This window comes from Dioscorea cayenensis, chromosome 15, assembly GCF_009730915.1.
Source record: "Dioscorea cayenensis subsp. rotundata cultivar TDr96_F1 chromosome 15, TDr96_F1_v2_PseudoChromosome.rev07_lg8_w22 25.fasta, whole genome shotgun sequence".
In the NCBI taxonomy this organism is placed as follows: domain Eukaryota; kingdom Viridiplantae; phylum Streptophyta; class Magnoliopsida; order Dioscoreales; family Dioscoreaceae; genus Dioscorea; species Dioscorea cayenensis.
Window position 1 is genome coordinate 7,528,410 of NC_052485.1, and position 22,675 is coordinate 7,551,084.

General features: G+C 31.9%; 1 protein-coding gene across 1 annotated transcript; it reads left to right on the forward strand.

The window, feature by feature from the left end:
- Nucleotides 1-8,189: 8,189 nt before the first annotated feature.
- Nucleotides 8,190-16,336, forward strand: LOC120277355 (pyruvate kinase isozyme A, chloroplastic). The gene is made up of 6 exons (XM_039284165.1): nucleotides 8,190-8,837; nucleotides 9,808-9,898; nucleotides 9,999-10,192; nucleotides 11,294-11,415; nucleotides 14,199-14,677; nucleotides 15,741-16,336. Exons 1-6 carry the CDS (start codon nucleotides 8,316-8,318, stop codon nucleotides 16,040-16,042), a joined length of 1,710 nt encoding a protein of 569 aa, XP_039140099.1. The 5' UTR covers nucleotides 8,190-8,315; the 3' UTR covers nucleotides 16,043-16,336.
- The last annotated feature ends 6,339 nt before the right edge of the window (nucleotides 16,337-22,675 follow it).

Here is a 22,675-nt window from a genome sequence, read left to right on the forward strand (position 1 = left end):
AAAGGCTAGATGGTGTTGTTGCAGCCTCGATCTGGCCCTTGTTTTGGCTGTAGTTCTGGCGACGCTGCAGGAGAAGAACACGACGATGTTGGGGCGCCATTTATAGCCTCATTCATGGCTAGATCTACAGCAAAGCACAACGAGAGATCGTTGATGAAGACCCTCTCTGAAGAACGGTGCTGGAGAACAATGGTGATGAAGAAAAGGATGGGTTTCTCAAAGGGGGTCAGCAAACCCAAAGGTTGAAATGTTCTTGTGCTTTTCAATTACACTGTATTCAATATTACGATGGATTTCACTGTAATACAAAACACATGAATATTAGGTTTCGGGTTATTTGGAATTACATCTGGATTTACAAATACATCTAAACAAACATTAGTTTTTTTAAAGTGCAGTATTTTCAATTACATATAAACTCAAATACCCCCAAACAAACATACCCTTTGATTTAGTAATTGAGCTTGAGTTCTTGTGTAAAAACCTCTTAGACCTCCATATCTGTTACCTTTATCATATTGACATCTTTATAAAAACTCAAATCTATTATACTAACTCAAACGAGCTCTTGTGAGGTTGGACTAGCTAATCTAGCTCACCGAGCTCATCGAGGTCATCCCTGAGTGATGGAGGGCCACTACAACAAATTGTATTTTTAGTGATAACAAAAGTTATTATTAAAAGCAATAATTTTAGGCACAATTAGTGATAGTAGCAAATTTTAGAAGTTGTCACCTCCCGTCACAAATACCTCCGACACTAACAAATTTAATATTTGTGGCAAAGCGATGTGGCTACAATAACTTTATTTATTTATGTCAATTTTGTTGACACAAAAAAAATTTTAATTGTGACAAATGAAGTGCTCACAATAATTTGTTCTGTTGTGCCAATTTTGCTGACATAAGAAAAATGCTAAATTATGACTAATAAGCCGCCACAATAATCTATTTTATTGTGCTAATATTGTTGACACAAAAGAAAATACAATTGTAACAAAATGTTTTTGTCAATAGTAATATTTTTATCGGTGACCAATACTTTGTCACTAATATTACTTTGAAATGTTGTTATATGTTTATTATTATCATTAAAAAAATTATTAATTTAAAAATAATATTGTTACTAAAATAAAAATTATGTTGCGCTAATTTTGTCACTGATATAATAAATTATTTGTGATAAATATAAAGTTATTTCATACATTTTTGTCAAGACAAAGTTTTAGTAGCAAAAATATTATCACACAAGCAAATAAATTATTTAATATTATATGAAAATAAATAAATATCATCAAATAGTACAAAAATCAAAATTTGAATTTATTAAATTGGAAATTTTAATATCCAAAATACAATTATAAAATTATCCTTTTAAGAAATGAAAAAAGATTATTAAATTATCCTGAATTTGGAGATGAATTACTCCTTTATACATTTGAATCTTCTTTTTTTTCAGCCTCAACTTCTACTAGAATTTGACTCCTTTGTTGGGACTTTAATAGTATTTTCTTTCCTTGATGCTTATTCTGCGCATTTAGAAAAAAATAATAATATGAATCTAATGAAATAGTTTTAAAAAATTTTAAAATTTAATTTAATTTACAACTTTCATACCATTATTTCTTCTCAATTAAGACAAGTTCCATGTTGCATTTGGCTTTTGTGATTTTCAATAGATAAAAAATCATCAAAAAAGGAAAATCACATGATCAAAATCTAAATAACAAATTCCTATGATGAACCTGAACTTAAAATTCAAAGTATCAAAAACACTAATAAGCAATCATCATTGAAAAAATTTAATAAACCTAACTTTGAAGATTAAAAAAGATAAAGCAAAAGAATAATTATCTATTATCCATTGCATAAACTAAGCAAAAGAATTTAAAAAAGAAAAAAGAAAAATAAGCAAATCTTGTGACTATCAATAACATGTACCTTTACATCAAGAGCTAGTTGAGTCACTTTAATTCTCCAAATCAAATGAAGTTGAACCGCTATCATTGATCTCCACAGGCACATAATTATGCGAGACTTCACTCTTTTTATATGTTAAGTTTATTAAGGATATATATGTTTTTAAATTTAAATTTTTTTTTTAAAAAAAATTATATTATCTAGAATTGGTTTTGTGAGATTTGGTAAATCTATATTTAATTTTAAATTTTAAAATTTTCTCTAATACTATAAATCCTATGTATAATCTAAATTAAAAGCTTGTTTCCTGTCCCTTAAAATATCAATTTTAAGGATTGGGTAAACAATAACTGTTAAGCCCAGATCCAGGGGCCCCAGGACGCAACAACCACCATGACAACCGAAGGAGGGATACTCCACCATTCAACCCTCGAGTCACCGCAAGGCTAACAAAACATCGGGAAACAACAACCTCAAGCAACAAGTACAAAAATAGGGGAAAGTCAAAGGTACGCAAGGTAAGCATTAATCACAACCCGATAACAGAGTTCAGGAACTGCACTGATCACAAGTACAACGGAGTTTCCAAAAGATTAGACAAATATACAAACCATGCTTTTAGAATTTCAAACAGACTAATGGATCCATGCTCGAGGATAGCATACATGAACATGGTACAGAATGAAAACAAACAGTGGATGCCCCGCACACCGCTTTAATACTGCACTACTTCCTGCATCAGCCTAGGAAGAAGAAAGAGGAATGAGCAACCTAGGTCACTCATTGAGTGGGTTAGCACAATACTACAAGAATATACCAAAACACATAGTACAACTCACCAAAATAATGCTTTACTAATAATACCAACAGTTTATAATATAGATACACATAACAGTGATCATTGATACACAAGAAAAGCCTTTCATAATCATGTAAAAGGATAAGAACAATTCTACATATATATATATACACACACATAACGAACTAGATAATACGAGTCTCAAAACTTATAAAACAGATACTCATCGCCAAACCACAAATTTAATAAGACATTACAAAAGGAATGCAACATGGTCTAGAAACATACTTTAGAGTTTTTTGTCACAACATTTAGTAGATATTAATAGTTGAATTTTTTTGTGACAAAAAATGTGGTCACAAAAAAAACTGACCATTGGCAAAGAACACTTCATCACAACAAATGAAATTATTACTTACGACACTACATGTATATTAATAATGACAACATAATTGTCAGAGATCCTAAATCATCACAATTATAATAGTTTTAGTGATAAAAAAATCATCACAATTAACTTAAACAATAGTATTATTTAATTTTTTTACCACAAAAATTCATATTTGTGACAAAATGATTGATAGTTACAAAAAAAAAATTATAATGCCGTAATTCTTGTAGTACAAGTATAATTTATTTGGTATATTAAAACTAGATTGGAGAAAACCAGACCTATATTTTTACTATTTTTAATATTTTTTTGGATACTTTTGATATTTTTATGTGAAAAATAGCTGTTTATTTGGTAAATGATTGATGAATATATATATATATATATATGGAATATTCTTCTTCACATTGTAGATATGTATTTGAATTTTTTTTGTATCCAAAATTATTGACACAAAAGATAAGTTGTATAATTGTGATGGATACTAAATTGTCACAATTGAAATTGTAATAGTGACAAAATAATTATATGTCACAACTAATCTAAACTATTGTGTCAATTAACTTTCTTAGCATAAAAAACCTAATAACATGGTTAAGAAATTTATTTTTTTTGGCAATATTTAGTGGGCACTAAATCGTTGAATTTTTTGTGACAAAATTGTTGTAACAAAAAATATATGTTGAGTGACGGAGAACAAAAAATTATAGTGACGATAATATTTCTTGTCACAATTACACATCATTCTCATCAAAAAATTTTTGACATAAAATCATTTATGCTTTTAGTAACGAACATTGGACACAATTTTTTTTGCCACTGTTAATATATTAATAGTAACAATTTAGTTGTAGCATATACTAAATTGTCAAAATTATCACTATAATAGTGACAAAAACATAAATTATCTCAATTAAGTTAAACAATAGTGTCTATTACCTTTTTTTACACAAATATCCTAATATTTGTGGCAAAATAACCGGGTGACACAAAAAGTTGTCACTAAAAATCTTAACTTTTGTAGTGGGCTCACGAGCAACTTCCGCTTCTTAAGGGATGAGCCATGTGTGAGTTCGTCGAAGCTCATGAGTGCATGGGGTAAGCTCATCAATGAAAAATTGCTAATGAAAAAGTGAAAGAACAAGAGAGAAGAGTAAAGTAGCGTTTGGATAACGGAATGGGGAATGAAAACTTTAGGGAGGGGGATGAGAATGAAAACTTTGGGCTCATTTGGTAAGAGAGAAAGTTGTTACTTTGTAGGGAAAGTAACAAATGTGAATCATTCTCATCCGTTTGGTTTATAAACCAAGTGCGTAAAGTAATGGTCAAAATGTAATCACTTTCCTTTTGACCAGTGAAAATGATTTATAGGGGAGGGGGTGTGAAAGAGATTACATCGTGGGATGTAATCTTGTGGCATTTGTTAAATGACCAAAATACCCAAATGAAGTTCTCTTTTTCAATTAAAATGATTTTTCTTTCCATAATAAAAAATTAATGAAATAATCACAAAAAGATTAAATTATGTTAAATATTAGTTTTTTAATTAAAAATTGCTTTCCATAACAAAATTTTTAAGATAACAAATTAATTTGATATTAAAATTTTAAAAGAAAACATTATTTTTTAATTAATCTTTCAATTTGTTTTTAGATAACAAATTTAAAGATTAATTAAGTAATCATTAATATAAATAATTTTTAAAATAATTAAATAGTTGATCGCACACATATGACTTTATTGACAGAAAATGAAAAGAAATAAAAAAATTATGGGCTTTGTCTTACTAAAATAACTAATAAAGGTAAAATTGGCAATAACCATAACTTTGCTTAGAAAGACTGCTTACACCAAACGGATGAATTAACTTTGCATGCGTTTAGATTACAATTTTTTGGAAACATAACAAACGTTATAATGTAACTTTATAATGAAACACTTTACGGGGAAATACTTTGCTGGGAAAGTATATCCCTACAAAGCACCAAACGGACCTTTTGGGTAAGGGAATGGGAATGAAAACTTTGTTTGGTTGAGAGAGTAATTCATTAGGAATGATAAAATTAGATAAGTAATTTATTGGAAATGAGAAAGTAAAATAGAAAATAGTGAGTAATTACGTTTGCGCCCTTAATATAAACAAATAATACTAAATAATATTGTGTGTTTTTGTTTAATAATATATAATTTTTATTTATAACCATATTTTGTATTATTCATGTTAATTATTATAATTAACTAATTAAATTAATCAATTTTTTTAGTTATAAAATATTTAATTATGTTTAAATATTTAATTAAATTTCTTACTTTATGATTTAATTATTATAATTAATGGTTAATTAATAAATGTTCTTTAATTATAAATATTTTAAATATCATTTATTAATTTTAATATTTAAATTAAATATTTAAATAACATATCTTCATTTGATAATTACTGGATTTAATTATTCTAATTATTTTTTAATACCGAGAGTAAGAATAGAATTATATTTTAATTTTAATTTTTTTTTTAAAATGAACTATATAAAAGACTTAAAATAGCATTTGGAAAAGTGAAAGGGTTAGGGTGAGCCACATACGAGTTTATCAAAGCTAATGTGGTCGTGGGGTAATAACGGAGTGCAAAGCTTTCATATAAATTAATTAAATTTTTTAAAAATAGATTATTTTTTTATTTTATTTTTTTTTAAGAAAGGCGACAAGCGCCGGAATTAAGGGACGAACACTTGGGGGGGAGCGGCGCTCACCACTGAACCGTGTCCTCACCTTGCGCAAAATGGGGATCGAACTCGGAGAGTCACGCTTGACACTCGAGGTGAACACCCCCTACGTAAGGGATCCGATGGGCAAATAGACTTAATAAAAAAAAAACTTAATATCTATTTTTTTTTGGGAAAATTACTGTTTACCCCTCGATAATTTCAAAACTTCCCAAACGACCCTGTGAGTTTTTGCATACCCTCGGATAGCCCTTCCTTTATTGTTTCACTTCCTTTTTACCCCTGCATTATGAAATTCCATCATCGCTCTTAAACCTTTTTGCATACATTTTTTTCATTCTTTTTGCATTCCTTTTTGCATGTACTCATTTCTTAAACGAGAGCTCATTTTTTTAAACGAGAACTTATTTCTTAAACGAGAGTTCATTTCTTAAACAGAGAGTTCATTTCTTAAACAAAAAACTCATTTCTTAAACAGAAAACTCATTTCTTAAACAGAGAGTTCATTTCTTAAACAAAAAACTCATTTCTTAAACAGAAAACTCATTTCTTAAACAGAAACCTCATTTTTTTAAACATAAAACTCATTTTTTAAACTAAAACATTAATATTTAAACAGAAAAAAACAAATATTTACGTGATAAATTAATCCCGGATATAAAAAAACCAATTAATCTTGGCCACTGTACATATTTAAATAGAAACAACGATATTTAAGCACTTTTTTTAAACGTAAACGCAATATATTAAAACGTAAAACATCGATAGTTAAACAAAGACAAACAAGCATATAAACAGAGAACTCATTTCTTAAACAGAGAGTTTATTTTTTAAACAGAGACCTCATTTTTTTAAACGAAAACCCTCATTGACTAGGGACATTGAGTATCTCATCGTCACGATCTCGCGAACGCTGAGTGCTCGTGCTCCGGGATCCCGGCGAGCGATCTCGAAGGTGGCCTCGCTCGTGTGGGGTCTTAAAGGAGAAATCTTTATCGGCGTTGGCTATCCGGTTGGCGACGTTCCTCGGCGGTCGGAGTGGTGAGGTCTTCGGTGGCGACGTCGGATAAGACGGGCTGAACTTGAACGGAACCATTCTCGACTGCGGAGACCGCAATATGGATAGCAATAGGGTTAGGGTTAGGGATCATTCCGGGGTTTGGATCCATGGTGCCTAAGTCGGTGACAGGAACGGAGGGAGGAAGCGACGCCGATGAGGGTTCGATCTCGCCGTCTTCGTCTTCATCGTCTTCCCTGTCGTCGACCTCATCTCTTTCATCTTCTTCGTCGTCGACCTCGGGGAAGACCGCATGCTCCTCGTCGTCGAGCGAAGGCATCGAAAGGTTGCACCTTTTTCTCTGGCAATATCGAGATCTAGATCGAGGTGGAGATCAAAATTCTAGGGTTCGAAATCCCATTTTTCATGCAACGTGACTGTGATTGTGAGCCGCATGCTTTGTCTCACTAGCAAAGCCCAACTGCAATAAAGAGATTTTGGGGGTGATAAATACACCACAAAAAACTCATTTCTTAAACAGAAACCTCATTTTTTTAAACAAAAACCTCATTTCTTAAACAGAAAACTCATTTCTTAAACAGAGACCTCATTTTTTTAAACAGAAACCTCATTTTTTTAAACAGAAAACTAATTTCTTAAACAGAAAACTCATTTTTTTAAACAAAAAACTCATTTTTTTAAATAGAAAACTCATTTTTTTAAACAGGAAACTCATTTTTTTAAAGCAGACCTCATACCCTCATATTTTTAAATAGAAAGCTTCATTTTTTTAAATAGAAACTCGTCTAGACCGAAGGCATTATAGTCAAACCCCATCACACTTGCACAACTTCCCACGCAGGGACAATTTCGTCCAAAAAAATTCAAAATTAACTCTATCAATCAATGTTAGATGTTTGGGGGTTTAAAAAAATCATCAGTATTCAAAAAGAAGGGTTTTTGAGAGTCAGAAAACTAAGGGTGTTTTTAGCGATATCAGAAACTTACAGGGTGTTTTTGCAATTTCCACTTTTTTTTTTTATAGACTTAATAAAAAAAACTTAATATCTATTTATTTTTTTTTATGGACTTAATAAAAAAAAACTTACAAAGCATTTGAAAAAGTGAAAAAGGGCATAACGGAGTATATAAAGTTTGAGAAGGACTTTTTAGTCCTTTCCTCTAAAAATTTTCCTTTAGAGGAAACAGAAGTATTCATATAACGTGAGATACCCCCGTCCAGAACAAGGTTGAATGGGGTAAAATCGTAAATACCAAATGAAAGTAGTATTACCATTTTAACCTTCTTAAAATCCCGGGTACCCTTTTTACCCCTCCTCCTTCATCTTGTCCCAATCCGTCACTCGGGCGACGACTACGAAGCTCTTCCCCACTTCGTTATCTCCGTCCCTTTCTTCCTCTAAAACCCCTTCTTCTTCTTCTTCTTCTTCTTCTCCTCTCTCTCAAACCCTAGTTCCTTCCAATGGCTCAATCCCTCCACCTCCTCGCCCCCTCAACCCCAGCCAGATCCCTTTCCAAGTTCTTCACCTCCTCCCCACTTGTTCGCCCCCCATCTCTCGCCTTCTTTCTCCCCCGCCGCCGCCCCATCCCTATCCTCTCCGCTTCCACTACTCCTTCTTCCACTGACTTCATCTCCGACAACGGAGGTGTCTCCACTGTCTCCTCGGCTGCCATCGATGTCGATGCTGTCACGGAAGCCGAGCTCAAGGAAAATGGGTTCCGGAGCACGCGGCGAACGAAGCTTGTTTGCACGATTGGACCCGCTACTTGCCAGCCGGAGCAGCTTGAGGCCCTTGCTGTCGGTGGGATGAACGTTGCGCGAGTTAATATGTGCCATGGTGACCGCGACTGGCATCGCTCTGTCATCCGCGCTGTGCGCCGGCTCAATGAGGAGAAGGGCTTCGCTGTTGCGGTGATGATGGACACTGAGGGGAGTGAGATCCATATGGGAGAGCTCGGCGGCGCGCCCTCAGCCAAGGCCGAGGTGAATTACCTTTTTTCCCCCCTTTTTTTTTGCCCTTTCTCAGCGTTTGGGTTCACTCGTGTGTACTCCTTTTTTGGGATACGTGGCAACTGATAATTGGCTTGTGGAGCGTGTGGGTGTGGGAGTTCGGGTCAGACTCGCTCCCAGCAGAGAAAAATCGGATCTTTAGCTCGCATTCAATTGATTCTGGCTTCTTTTTCTTGAGATTCACCTTTTCTTCTTGAGAATTTTCTTTTCTTCTCGTTTGTTTGGCAAAAGTCTCAGTTTTTATTACTTGGCCTTCTTTTGGACTTGGAAATAAGTAGTTATGCAGCCTATGCTGATTAATCTTTTCAATAGTTCTATTGTCAGAGTAATTGTTTGTGTCAGCTCATCTAATTTGGATAATATATTATACCATCTGATTATGGTGAGAAGAGATAAGTAATTCCAAGCGGGCCATAATGTTGACACAATTGGTGAAGTTCTATACGCATTTGATCATTCATCAAGCGAAGAAGGATCATATATCGATGTACAATCACTTAAAAGTTTCATGTTATGTGTTGGAGTAAGTAAAATAAAAAAGAAAAGTAGTGGTTGAATGGGTTGTGTGAAGTTTCTGGAATTTTCATATCAACAACCTTTTTATTATTATGTTTACCACAATGTTGTGTTTTCCTCTGCTAACCTAGCTATTACAAGTCTTCTGATGCCATAGTTTATATTTTAACACCATGCTTTTGATATTCTTCAATTTCAGTGTCTGTTTCCTGTATTTTGTGAACTCTTTGGTTTAAAAATTTGCTGTGAAATCAAGATGATGGACTTTTTCTGAAAAGATATAGGAATCTTAATAATGGCTTCTATGACTCGAGGGATCAAACTTCAGTCATGAGCTTTTACTTTGTTGCCTTATTTTGGTGTTCAGTTCTTTATATTTCCAGGTGAAAAGGTATCCTTTAGTTTGATCTTTTTGTGGCTTTTGTAGGATGGGGAGATCTGGACATTCAGTGTCAGGGCTTTTAATTCACCTCTTCCAGACCACACCATTCATGTGAACTATGATGGCTTTGCTGAAGGTAGCTTGCATTCCTTCATTTGATTGATGATGTTGTTTAGTTTTATTTTCTCAGAAAAAAAAGAAAAAAACATTGGCTAATGTATGCATTTGGGATCCAGATGTTAAAGTGGGTGATGAGCTACTTGTGGATGGAGGAATGGTGCAGTTTGAAGTCATTGAAAAGATTGGACCAGACGTTAAGTGTCGCTGTACTGATCCTGGCCTGTTGCTGCCACGGGCTAATCTTACTTTCTGGCGTGATGGTAGTCTAGTGCGAGAACGTAATGCCATGCTTCCCACGATTTCGTCAAAGGTTGGTGCAACTTCATGGACTGACTTTAGCACATTGAAGTAAAAGTCATTTGACATCCGTTTCACTACTAGTTGTGGACATCGCATGCTTTATGAATGTATATTGTTCAGACTAAGCTGACTGTTAACTTCACAAAACTTCCTTATGTCATGATTTGTCGGGTTCAAATCTATTAATTCTGCAACCAACCAAAAATTTTGAAAGCATGTGATAGAGCGAGTATTTCATCATTTTTTTCTGTCAAAGATACGCATCAAAATTTTAAAATATTTCTGAAATTTTATTATTTATAACCACAATCAAAAAATGAAAGTTTTTTTTTCTAAACTTGGTGAAAGTTGCCTGCAACAATGTTTGGTATTGGTCCTCATGTATGGATTTGATATATTGTTTTGTGTTTTTAGAGTATATATATATACACTAGCTTAGACCACACCCTTTCTCATGGTTGAATTTCAAGATCTTTTCCACACAGACCAAATCATCTAAATTAATCACTTCTGATATTTGTTGTAGTCCTACTATTTGGCCATGAGATGGTAATATATATGTTCTTTCTGCGAGCGCATGCTTACACACAAAAAAAAAGAACTTCATTAGAATGTCTTCACCTTCCTTTCCTAGCTTGGTTTTTAGCTGAATCAGAGAATGTGTGTATCCTAATTTTTGTCTCAAAACTTCACCTTGAGTTAACTCACCTGCAAAAATCTCTATGCGGTTCTTATGGTCGAGGTTATGGGTACATTCATGAACAGGAGTTAATGATGGCCATATGAATTTTTGTGCACTGCCATATCCTTTATTTGGAAATTTGAAGTGGTTATTATGTTTGAATAAATCTCTGTTCAATTGTATAACTTGGATCATAATATAGATGTATATTATATAAATTAAAATAATATACATAAGCTATTGCTTAGGAATTTCTAATTTAGTGTTCAGCCTTCTGGTTGTATTTGATTTCTGGTGGTAGAATTAATTTGTTATATTACTTGCAGCACATGCATGTGTTAATTGCTACAGTATGTAGGCCATAGTAAAAATTATTCCTTTGAAATGTCTTGGATTGTTTTAGGGCTGATCTCTTGTAAATTCACACAGGATTGGCTTGATATAGATTTTGGAATTGCTGAGGGTGTAGATTTTATAGCAGTTTCATTTGTGAAGTCTGCAGAAGTTATACATCATCTCAAAAGTTATATTGCTGCACGATCCCATGACAGGTAAGATGACCATTTCTCAGTTCTTTAACCATATTGATATTCATAATGATTTTTCCTTCCATTTTCTTGGTACCTTTTCTGTGATGTTGCCTTCGTAGCTGGACAAATCGTTAATTTATGGGTATATGAGATGATTCATCTCATCATTCTTTCTTATTCTTTTATTCCATGTTAACATATATTGAAAACTAAACTAAATAGTCAAATGTTGACACTTTATAATACACAGTGCACAAATGAAAGTTTCAGATGCTTTAGGTACTAGTCTGTGTTTTGTGTAAGTGTAGCAATGTGTTAATTAAAGTTTGAGGCTCTGTACTGGTAGACCAAAATGAAGATTTAACTTTTACTCATACAACATCTATTGTTCTTGCAGTTGATTCTACTTAAAATCCAATTTGACTTCCTTCTCTTCTAAAAGCCAAAGTTTTGTTATGGGGGAAACTCAGTATAAATACATAGGATTGAAATATCTCAGTTTTTAAGTTCTGGATGTCCTTCCTCATGTGGTCAAGGCGTCAAGCTGTCCTGACTTCATTAGGTTGACTTAAGGCTGAGGACATTATTCCTTTTTGTCTTGCTCCCATCTATTTTGTCTATCTTTTTCTCTCTGTAGCTCTACCTTTTTTATATATTATTTCCTTTTCAATAGACAACCCTTGTCTGCTACTCTCTCCGAAGTCCATTCTTCATATTGGTTGATAATACTCCTTTTGATCTTCCTCTTCCCCCCTGAAAGGTTTACCAAAATATCCTGCTATACTTCTTTGTACTTAACTATGTTATTTTTGAATGCTAATTAGAGAATGGACCTTCTTAAGATTTTGCAGGAAATTTAAGATTTTACCTCTAACATATAACTAATTTGTTCCATTTGGGGGTACTTAATGAATAGATTATTGGGGTTTGGGTGATGGTTATTCTGTGGTGTGATGCCAATAATAGCCTAATTGATTCAATGATTGCATTGTTTCTGTTATTTTGAAGCTTTAACTTGCAGAGACAGGTCTCATCAATGATAGTTATGATGTGATGAAAAGAAAAAAAAAATTGGGCCAGACACAGGCTTCAACATTTCTAAAATATTATACAACTTCTCCAGGAACCATCATTCATTTGATCTAAGGGCAGAATGGATCATTCGCTGCATGACATTTTTTAATTAAGAAAACATATTTATTACTGAATTTTTAGTTAATGAATTCAAGTTTTAGATTCATGATTTCTGCAATCATGATTCTGGAGAGTTGAGATGCTGTTTTATTGGACTTGTGTCGGACATTAATCATGAATCTGTATAAGGTCTTGCACACAACCTTACAGACCGACACATAAACATAGTCAGAAGTTGGTCAGATTTAAACCATTTTGATGAGCCTTGGGCAACTTGAAACCCATACAAAGGTGATTCATTATAGGGCCTCCATGAAAGTTCAGGTTGCACTGCCTGTATATAGAAAAGTGCAAATTGATCTGCCACCAAAATGCACTTCATATTCTGACCGACTCAATTCACAAGATTGATTGATATTATTCCTAGAGTTAATTATATCTTCCCAAAATTAATAGAAAGCCACAATTTAACATTTCCCTGTGATCCCTGCTTATCAGTGTCAATCTTATGACTCTCTCCTTTCCTTTGAAGTTTGTCTTACACAGATCATTCTATATCTGTTCGCCAGCTTGCATTATAATCTAATAAGACAATGATTCTTGTTTAATAATTCAGAACATGAAATCTCTTAAAAATTATCAATAAATATCACCAAATTTCAAGTCGGCCTTTGCTTAAATGTTAATATCATGGTTTCGCTTATTCTTGCAAAGGAGCATATGCATGTGTCTGCATTATTCTTCTTTCCTAGTTAAAGTGGGAGAAACTTCTTAACACACATATATTTTCTGTGTGGCACCAAAGAACAATCCTGTTCTAGTGCTACACCTTTCCAGTGAAATAGATTATATTATCTCTTTGCAATAAGACTGTGGTTAGAAACTCAGATCATCAGAGTTGTACTTTTCTGGGGATCTATTGGTACTTTGGGAATATAAAGTGTGATGTCTGTTTACCTAACCAGCTGCCTGTCTATTTATTGATAGTTTTTCAGTACCTTATTTAGTTTGTTTACTAAGTGTTGTCGTTTGAGTATCATATAATGCTTAAGAATTATCAGAACTAGTACAGCAGGTGTATGGTATGCTAATAGGAGTAACCATTGAATTTATTTGTCAAATACCCATATCCTGATGGTATTTATTATTGTTGTTAGTGTTGCTGCTGCTGCTGCTGTAGTTTTTATTCTCAGATGGGTCATCTGGAGTGAATTCATGTATCTTTATTTATGGCATCCTTTCACGTTGTAAGCACCAGGGACCACTCTTAAAAAATGGGCCTCAAAACTTAATTGTCAAAAGTGACTCTTTGATCAAAGAGGATATCTTTATTCTTTAGGATTATTCTTGCTTTGTGACCTACAAGGCTCAAACTGACGCACAGTAGCTGCAGTGATGTATGGTGGGTTTTGTTCCTCATCATACTGTCTCACCTTCTCCTGTCCCCCATACTGACCTCTTGAATATTCCGATTCCAAATACCCTGCTTAGGCAATTTCTCTTGTTATAAGCCGGCTACCTTTTCAATTTATGTATTGACCATTTATTTAGGTAGTATCAGCTTTGTTTTGTATTCAAAGCATTGGAATAGTGAATGGCAGAACATGCTCACCTTTTGCTGAATTTCCTGTATGATGAACTCCCCTGACTGGCAACCTTGTATGTTACAGTGATATTTCAGTGATTGCTAAGATTGAGAGTATCGATTCTTTAAAGAACTTGGAAGAGATAATCCGCGCAGCCGATGGTGCAATGGTAGCTAGGGGGGATTTAGGTGCTCAAATTCCTCTGGAGCAGGTTCCTTCAGCACAGCAGAGGATAGTGAAGACGTGCAGGCAGCTCAACAAGCCAGTCATTGTAGCTTCTCAGTTACTTGAGTCCATGATAGAGTATCCAACACCAACTAGAGCTGAAGTTGCTGATGTCTCTGAAGCAGTTCGGCAGAGAGCAGATGCACTAATGCTTTCTGGTGAGTCAGCTATGGGCCAGTATCCGGAGAAGGCATTGGCTGTACTTAGAAGTGTAAGCCTAAGAATTGAAAAGTGGTGGAGAGAGGAGAAACGTCATGAAGCTATGGAGCTCCCAGATATCGCATCATCTTTCTCAGACAAGATATCAGAGGAGATATGTAATTCAGCTGCGAAAATGGGTAAGCATCTTAAACTCACCCCCACAGCTTCACATTTTATTACAGAATATAGCCAGAGTTCTTTGCATCGGGGGGCGGGTTTATTTGACTTAATTGTGTTAAGTTGTCTGAAACCACCTCAATCATTCTATAACAGTTTTATGATTTGTTATCAATTTTCTCATGTTCCAGTTTGGTTATCCCTCCAGTGAGATCCTCCTGATGTTCCATAATATGACTGTTCTTCCTAACCTCTGATTCATCTTGAATTCCTTTCCCATTTGTACAAATTGTAGGATTTTGTTTTTGGTAACCTTTTCTCCATCTCAAGTCTTGTACCTGCCATTAATTTCCTGCTGAAGTAAAGGTGTTTATATGCTTATTTCAGTCAACCATTCTTACCTTGAGATCCATGGACTTTTCTGCTATTTTACTCCACCCAAGTAATGGTTTTGTCAGTGTCCCATATGCATAACATGCCTTGCCAACGAAACTTGTGATGTCTCCTAAAATGGTTGTCTGGGTTATTAACGTTCCAAAATTTCATGTGCTTCTGAGAATCACTAACTAAAAATTGTCAATTTGAGAAATGAAGCTTCCTTAATTATTATTATAAACTAATTGCTTTGATGTTCGCCATTGTTGACTTTGCTTAAATTCACCTAATATCAGATGATTTTTATCATGTATTATCCTAGAGAGAGGTTTGTGTACATGTATAAGCTTAAATAGTTTATGAAAATAGTGTACCAATTAGGCGTATAAATCTATCCATTGATAATGATATGAGTTACACTTATTAAATTACTTTGTCTGAAAATTCTGAATTCTACGAGTTCAGATTGTTTCACAAACTGACTACTAGGGCAGGTCTCTCTCTGCGCATGCTAGCTGGTGTTTTTAAGTTTTGCTCTACTCTTTCCAGACATTTGCAATGGTGATGATTATTAAGCAGATCAGTTGTAAGAAAATAGTTCCTTTGGAACCTCCTTGAATTGGTTTCATGCTCTATTTTGCAGTTAATCTTTCAAGGAGTTTGTTATTTGCTTATCCTAATATTGATCATGTTTTCAATTCTTTGCAGCGAATAATTTGGGAGTGGATGCACTTTTCGTCTACACAAAGACCGGGGATATGGCCTCCATCCTCTCACGCTGCCGTCCAGACTGTCCAATCTTTGCATTCACAACTTCAACATCTGTGCGTAGACGGTTAAATCTCCAATGGGGTCTCATCCCTTTCCGCCTTAGCTTTTCCGATGACATGGAGAGCAATCTCAACCGCACATTCTCACTGCTCAAGGCAAGGGGCATGATACAATCCGGTGACCTGGTCATCGCCCTCTCCGATATGCTCCAATCAATTCAAGTGATGAATGTCCCTTAAAGACTTAAGCGTGTCATGATACTCTTTGTTTCCTTAATTTTTCCTCCGTCGCAACTTCTAGGGCAACATTCTGAAGGGGTAGAAGCATCGAGCTGTGTGTGGTTATTAAATTAAGGATTTCTATTTGCAAACTTGTTGAGCTAGCTGTGTAGTACATCAAATCTTGTATGATTGCAGTTATGTTAAGAAGACACTGAACCGTTTGAGATCTGCGTCCGATCGCCGATGTTCTAGCATGAAATTCTTGAAAAATAAAGGATGCAATCTGATGAGTTACTGATGGGTTTGACAACATCTTGATTTCAATTTTTCATGCTTGATTTTTGTTGTAAGTGGTATAAATTCCACTCTTATCAGTCACTCAAAGCATTAATTTTTTATTCTTGATTTTGCTTTTGAACACTGTGCAGGTGCAGTGCAAAGAGAAAGAAACCCAGCACATTGAAACCTGGAAATGAAGTTAAAAAAGAAGGGTACAAAAGGCCAACTTGTGAGAGTTAGGAAAACAACTCAGGTACTAACAACAAATGCTTTACATAATTTACTTGGTTTGTTTATTAATATACTAATTATTGTTAAGATTATTATTATTATTATAATCATCATTAATAAATGTACCTTTGAATGAGAAGCAGTGGGGGACAATGATCATAATAGCGAAGAATAAAATTTTTTTATTTTATTCCTTATCTTTTTCTGAACAAAAGGAATAGATTTTATTGATGGCTGAAGCAATGAATGATCTTGATGAAGCTTTAGTTCTAACAAATGATGATAACATTGAGAGTTTCTTGTATTCATGCCTCCACTACTGAGACATAACCAACCATTCAATGGCATGCTTTAAAACTCTTTCATGCTTTTTAGCACTCAACTTTTCTTGTTTAACTGTTTTAAAAATATTGTGATGATATTTCTCAACCCTTTCATGGCTTTGGTTGGAAACTAATATATTACTTATGTATCATGGAAATTCAATTTTTATCTCTTTTTCTGTGATTTAAAAAGCTTTTAAATTGTACTGTTCATAAAAGGAAATTTGAGATTTTTCTATCTTATTATTAATATATTTATACATCTGATATTAAATTTGAAGGTGTTCAAGACAGAGATAAAATAATTTTGAGGTTGATTTAAGTTGTAGAAATTTGGGTTGTTTAAGCAATTCAAATCTTTTTATATGCTAAAAAACATACACGGGTAGAAATCTATTTTCTATAAGGCTTTTAATATCTTGCTAGCTCAAACTGGTTTAGAGCTCATGATTTATAAGCTACACTACCATGCTTTTTAAATTCTAATTACACGCATTAGAGTTCTTTTTCTTTCTTTTTCTTTTTTTTATTATCTGTAAATGTGTGAATGTGGTGTTTAGAATTATATATATGACGTATCTTCTGCCCACGTTCTCAGAATTTAAATCTACATAAGTTTATTATCAACTGTTGGATTGTAATCCAACGGTTGATATACTTCAGATGCATAGTAATATTGTGTATTTATAAACAAAATTATTAATAACCAATCTAAACTAATCCCACTTAATTTTCACTATAAAGTTTAATTTATATTGTGCTCAACTACGGACATTTTATTTAACCTTCAAGAACGTTTGTGGTTGATCTTTTTCTCATATATATATATATATATATATATGATAGGGTTTATGTCTAATTTAAGAAAATTCTTACAGTGAAGGAAGCTGACCTAGACCTCATGTTATTTTCAAACAGCTCACTAAACAAAAAACAAAAAACAAAAAAAAACTGTGCAAAGAAACATTATTTATTTATTTATTTATTTTCTGTTTATTATCTCATATTTGAAAATCTGAGCCAAATACCGACAACTAAACACCTATTTATTGTCATCAATAGCTATTAAATAAATATGTGAGAATGAAAGGACAATGGCCTTAAAAATTAAAAAAAAAATCATTTTCATAAATAGGCCTTGAAATTAGACTAATGGATTGCATTAGTTTGGTGAAAGTCATCATCTGATCAACTATTTGTTACACTTCCACTCTGTATCTTGACTTAGACTCAGTTCTTTGCTGAGTCACAGAGACAAGACATCTCAATTATTATTATTATTATTATTATTATTATTATTATTATTATTATTATTATTATTATTATTAATTTGTTTGGATTTGATGTTGTTAACCCTGAAAGAATTGACAGGTTGACAATAGGATGTGAGCAAGTAATTAAATGTTGCCATTTGGCTCAATTCTGATGGCCTTCATCAAGTGATGATGATGATGATTGATGACCTTAATAAAAAAAATATCATCAAATATGCTTTGATTATCTTTACTTTTTCTTTAAACATAATCAATTTTGAGGGAGTTTTGGATTTTTATTCCAAATCAAATCACTTTCAGTCATCTCAATCACAGTGTTGATAAGTTGGTAGGGTATCCCAATTAATCCATTTCCACAAAAAAAAAAAAAATTTAATAAATATGTCACAAAATAATAATAAAATAATTATAACTGTAATTATAAAAATTATATAATTTGTACAAAAATACAAGGTCCGTTTTATCAATAATCATTCAAATTATTGAATACACTTAATAATAGTGTTAATAATTTTTTTAATAAATATAAATTAAGATTAAAAAGTTTATCTCTCCTCACATTGAATTATTTTATCTGTCAAAATAAAAATAAATTCCCCTGTCAAAGAGACTCTTGATATGACTGATTGATTAATTATAAATTTTCTTAAATATGGTAACATTCATTATATTGGGAGATAGGCAGTTGCTATGGCTTATTTGAGAAGTCCATTTGATAAATCTCTCCTAGATAAATATCATACAAGTTATTAGTTATTAGATATATTCTTTTTAATATTCTTTATATATAATGATAATTATAATTAAATAATTAAATATTTAATTTTAATTCATATTAATTAATTGGTCAATTTCACACATAAAATCTCTCTCCAATGATTTTTTTTTTTTTGTTGAATTATTTTATGAGACAATTTGTTTATCCCCAAATCAAACACCCTCTCTCAAGAGCATCACAAGAGTATTTGTTGTTTAATTATTTTTTTTTAATCTCAAAATATCATTCATATTATATATATAGTTTTCAATAATTACATGTGAACTTTTTATAGTACATTTATGTTTTAATTAGTACAAAATAGTAATTACGTACTCATACAATAAATAAACCCATCAACTTAAATTTAGATTTAAATATTAAATTTTTAAAAAATATATATAAATAACAAACCGACCATGGCCACATGATTCAAAGTGGAGAGAAACATGGCTATGAAGTAGAAGCTAGCATTTTACAAACTCTTTTTGGACTTTTCCTAACCTTAGTTAGTGATACTTTAATTATCACCACTCTTATCTTTTTTGACCATAGTAAAAAAAGTTCTTGATCATGCTTTTGATTTTTATGCTTTTTCCTTCTTTTTTTTTTTTTATTTAACCCATGCTATCAAAGAAATGATCAAAACTTAAACAAATGGAAGTTAACCTGAAATAATTTTTATCATACAATTTAATAATAAGTGGTAAATATTACTAGAATATCATACAATTTAATGGTGAGTGGTAAATGTTACTGATTCAACAATAAGTTATTAGTCTTAATTATTTAGGATCAGTTACATGATTTTTCTTTTCTTTTTATATTAAAAACTAGATAAATATAGTTAGACAAACTATTTTGGATGAGAAAAAAAAGGAGGGTCACCATCTTAAACTCAACAATAAGTCGTTGGTTCTAACTATTTAAGGTCGATTACATAAATATTGCTATGTCAAAAACTACAAAGACTTCAAAAATTAAACTAAATGTATCATTTCAGAAAAGGCAAAAAAAAAAAAATTAAGGTTTTATACAGCTGACAACCAGCTATGAAGTTTTTGTCAAAACATAAATAAATCAACCAAGTGATAACACCATTTGACAAATAAGTAACACTTAAGCTTTTAGGGTAAACAGAAAAAGCATAACCAAAAGAATAGAGCTTTCTTAGATTCAAAGAAAACAAAGTGAGTGGGTGCCACTTCTTGTATTTTTCTTCTAACCTATTTAACCCTTTAAGAGAAAGGGAATAGGCCTATAATAGAAGTAGAGAAAGGCTTGGTACAACAAGCCAAAGATAATGTGGTCCATGTCCTCAAGTGATGAGCCTTTAAAGAAGTTAGGGTTAGGTTAGATCAACAATAAGTCACAACCATATCAATCAAATAAAGATTACCCTAAGTTTTGGTAGGCATTAAAAACAAATTTGAGATTGATAAGAAAGTAGATTTTTTTTTTTTTTTTCTAAAAAGTAAATTAGCCTTTATTTGAATTTTATTCTTCTCTTTTTCTCCGTCCAAATATGGATATTTTCGTATTCAATATTCATTTCTTTGAGAAGGTTTATAAATATACATATATATATATATATATATATATAATGTTAATTAGTTGAGACATGCTTTTCATTTGAGTGTATCATGCTAGTGAGGGCCATGTTTAAGCCAAGAAGAATAAAACATCCATAAAGGGTTGAAGTGTTAAGTGAGGATCCAATGTTCAATCTTAATTAAGTTTCAAATCAAACCTCTAATAGAATCTTTTGATAGAGATTCACAAACCTCCAATATATATATATATATCATAAAAATATTCTTTAAAATGCTACTAAGTTCATTAGATGTTAGACTTTTTGTAATCCTTTTCAGGCAATCAAATTTTTTGTAATTTTTTTCTCTAAGAAAAACCATGAAAGCTAAGTATATACTTTAACTTATTATATATACACAAATATTTCAAACCGTGTATTAATTTTGATTTTTGAGAAATGTCCAAATGCAATACTTACAAAATAGTAATACATGTGACCAAGTCTACATGAAAATTACATACGGTATAAAAGTTAAATAGTCATTTTCATTCATAGACAAACCCAATATATTCAACTTAATTAATTCTTATATACAAATGGTTTTACTATTAAATATTTCTTTTGTGATCAAAACCAAATCCTCTCTGGAACAAAGCATATCACTCTTTGCTTTGTTAATTAATTAGTTTTATCCTAAATATTTAACACACACGCACAAGTGATTACTTCAATGAAAAAAATATTAATTAAATAGCATGTTGTATTTATATAGATGTTTATCTTATAATTTTTTTTCTTATCATCTGTATTTTATGATCAAGCTTTGTATTAATTTCCATTTTAATGATGTATTGGTCATCCCACCTCTTCTCATTGGTTGTTTATCCACATTTATTTTTTTTTTTAAGAAAACCCAATATATTAACTTGTAGTGGTTGTTTATTTTATCATATGCATGTTGAGCATGGTCTATTATATATTTATATTTTTTATGTTTATATATATACATATATTAATGTGATAGTTATAAATATAAAAAGATCATTAAGGAATTAAGAAAGGGAGACAGGTGTGATGGTTTAGAAATGAAAATTTTATTGTAGGCCCTTAATTAATTTTATATATATATATATATATATAATTATCACCAAAGTTCATAAGAATTGTTACTTGAACCTAATGGCCTCATCTGTGACACCCTGTTTGGTATCATTGGTGGGATATATTATGCAACTTGATGGATTTGTATAAATATAAATGTATAAATATAATCCTACAACTAACACTATAATTTTTTATTTTAAAAATAATTTATTTGTACGGTAGGTCATCAAAGGGCTTATCAACTCAATTTCTTTTAATAAATATAAAAAAAATTGATGACTTTTCACTGTGTCCATATAACCATTAGAAGCCAAAGTTTTTAAAGCAATTCCTTTATTACTTTTACCATAACTTTTCCAAAAATAAAAAAATAAAAAATAAAAAAATAGTCTTCATAATTAGGTCGGTGTCTTTTCTTTCTTTTCTTTTTATTTTTTTCAACACCGACATCTTTACAACGTTAATAAACCACTAAATCCAAACATAAACCTTAATCAATAACGTCGCTTTCCTCGTTTAGATTATTATCACTGTTATTTACAAACATACACACATATATATATATATATATAATAATTTAAATAATTATAACTAAGTTTGGATTACCGTATTTTCCAAACAAATAAAAACCAATCCAAATAAATATTTATATATATTGACAAAGGTGATAAGCGGCATCAAATGAACAAACAGATATGAAGCACTATTTATGGTGACTTAATGACTCTCTAAAAACTTGGTAGAATGAGCTAACACATAGGACAATTAGAGTCTGCTACGTACGCTCAAAATAATATATTAGAATAGCAACTAGCTACCTGATCATAATCACTCGTAGTACTGACTATAGAGAGGTGATGAAGAGCAAACTTCTACCAGCAGGAGACCTCACATGACGCACTTTAATCATGACTAGCTTCTGCAATATTTATGATCCAATGAACAATACATGAACAACCCAGCACTCCATGGTGCCTAAACAAGTGTTGACTTTAATTAATAAATACATATATATATATATATATATATATATATATATATATATATATATATATATATATATATATATATAATTATAAGATTTCACATACCACACAAGTAAAAATAACATAAAACACTAAACTTTATGTTTTGTAAAAAATCTTTGCA

Bases quoted from the DNA above. Each gene is read 5' to 3' on its own strand.
- LOC120277355 (XM_039284165.1), top strand. From the start codon at position 8,316: ATGGCTCAATCCCTCCACCTCCTCGCCCCCTCAACCCCAGCCAGATCC. The intron at 10,193-11,293 runs GTTGGTGCAACT...AAATTCACACAG, and splicing joins TTCCCACGATTTCGTCAAAG to GATTGGCTTGATATAGATTT. The intron at 11,416-14,198 runs GTAAGATGACCA...TGTATGTTACAG, and splicing joins GCTGCACGATCCCATGACAG to TGATATTTCAGTGATTGCTA.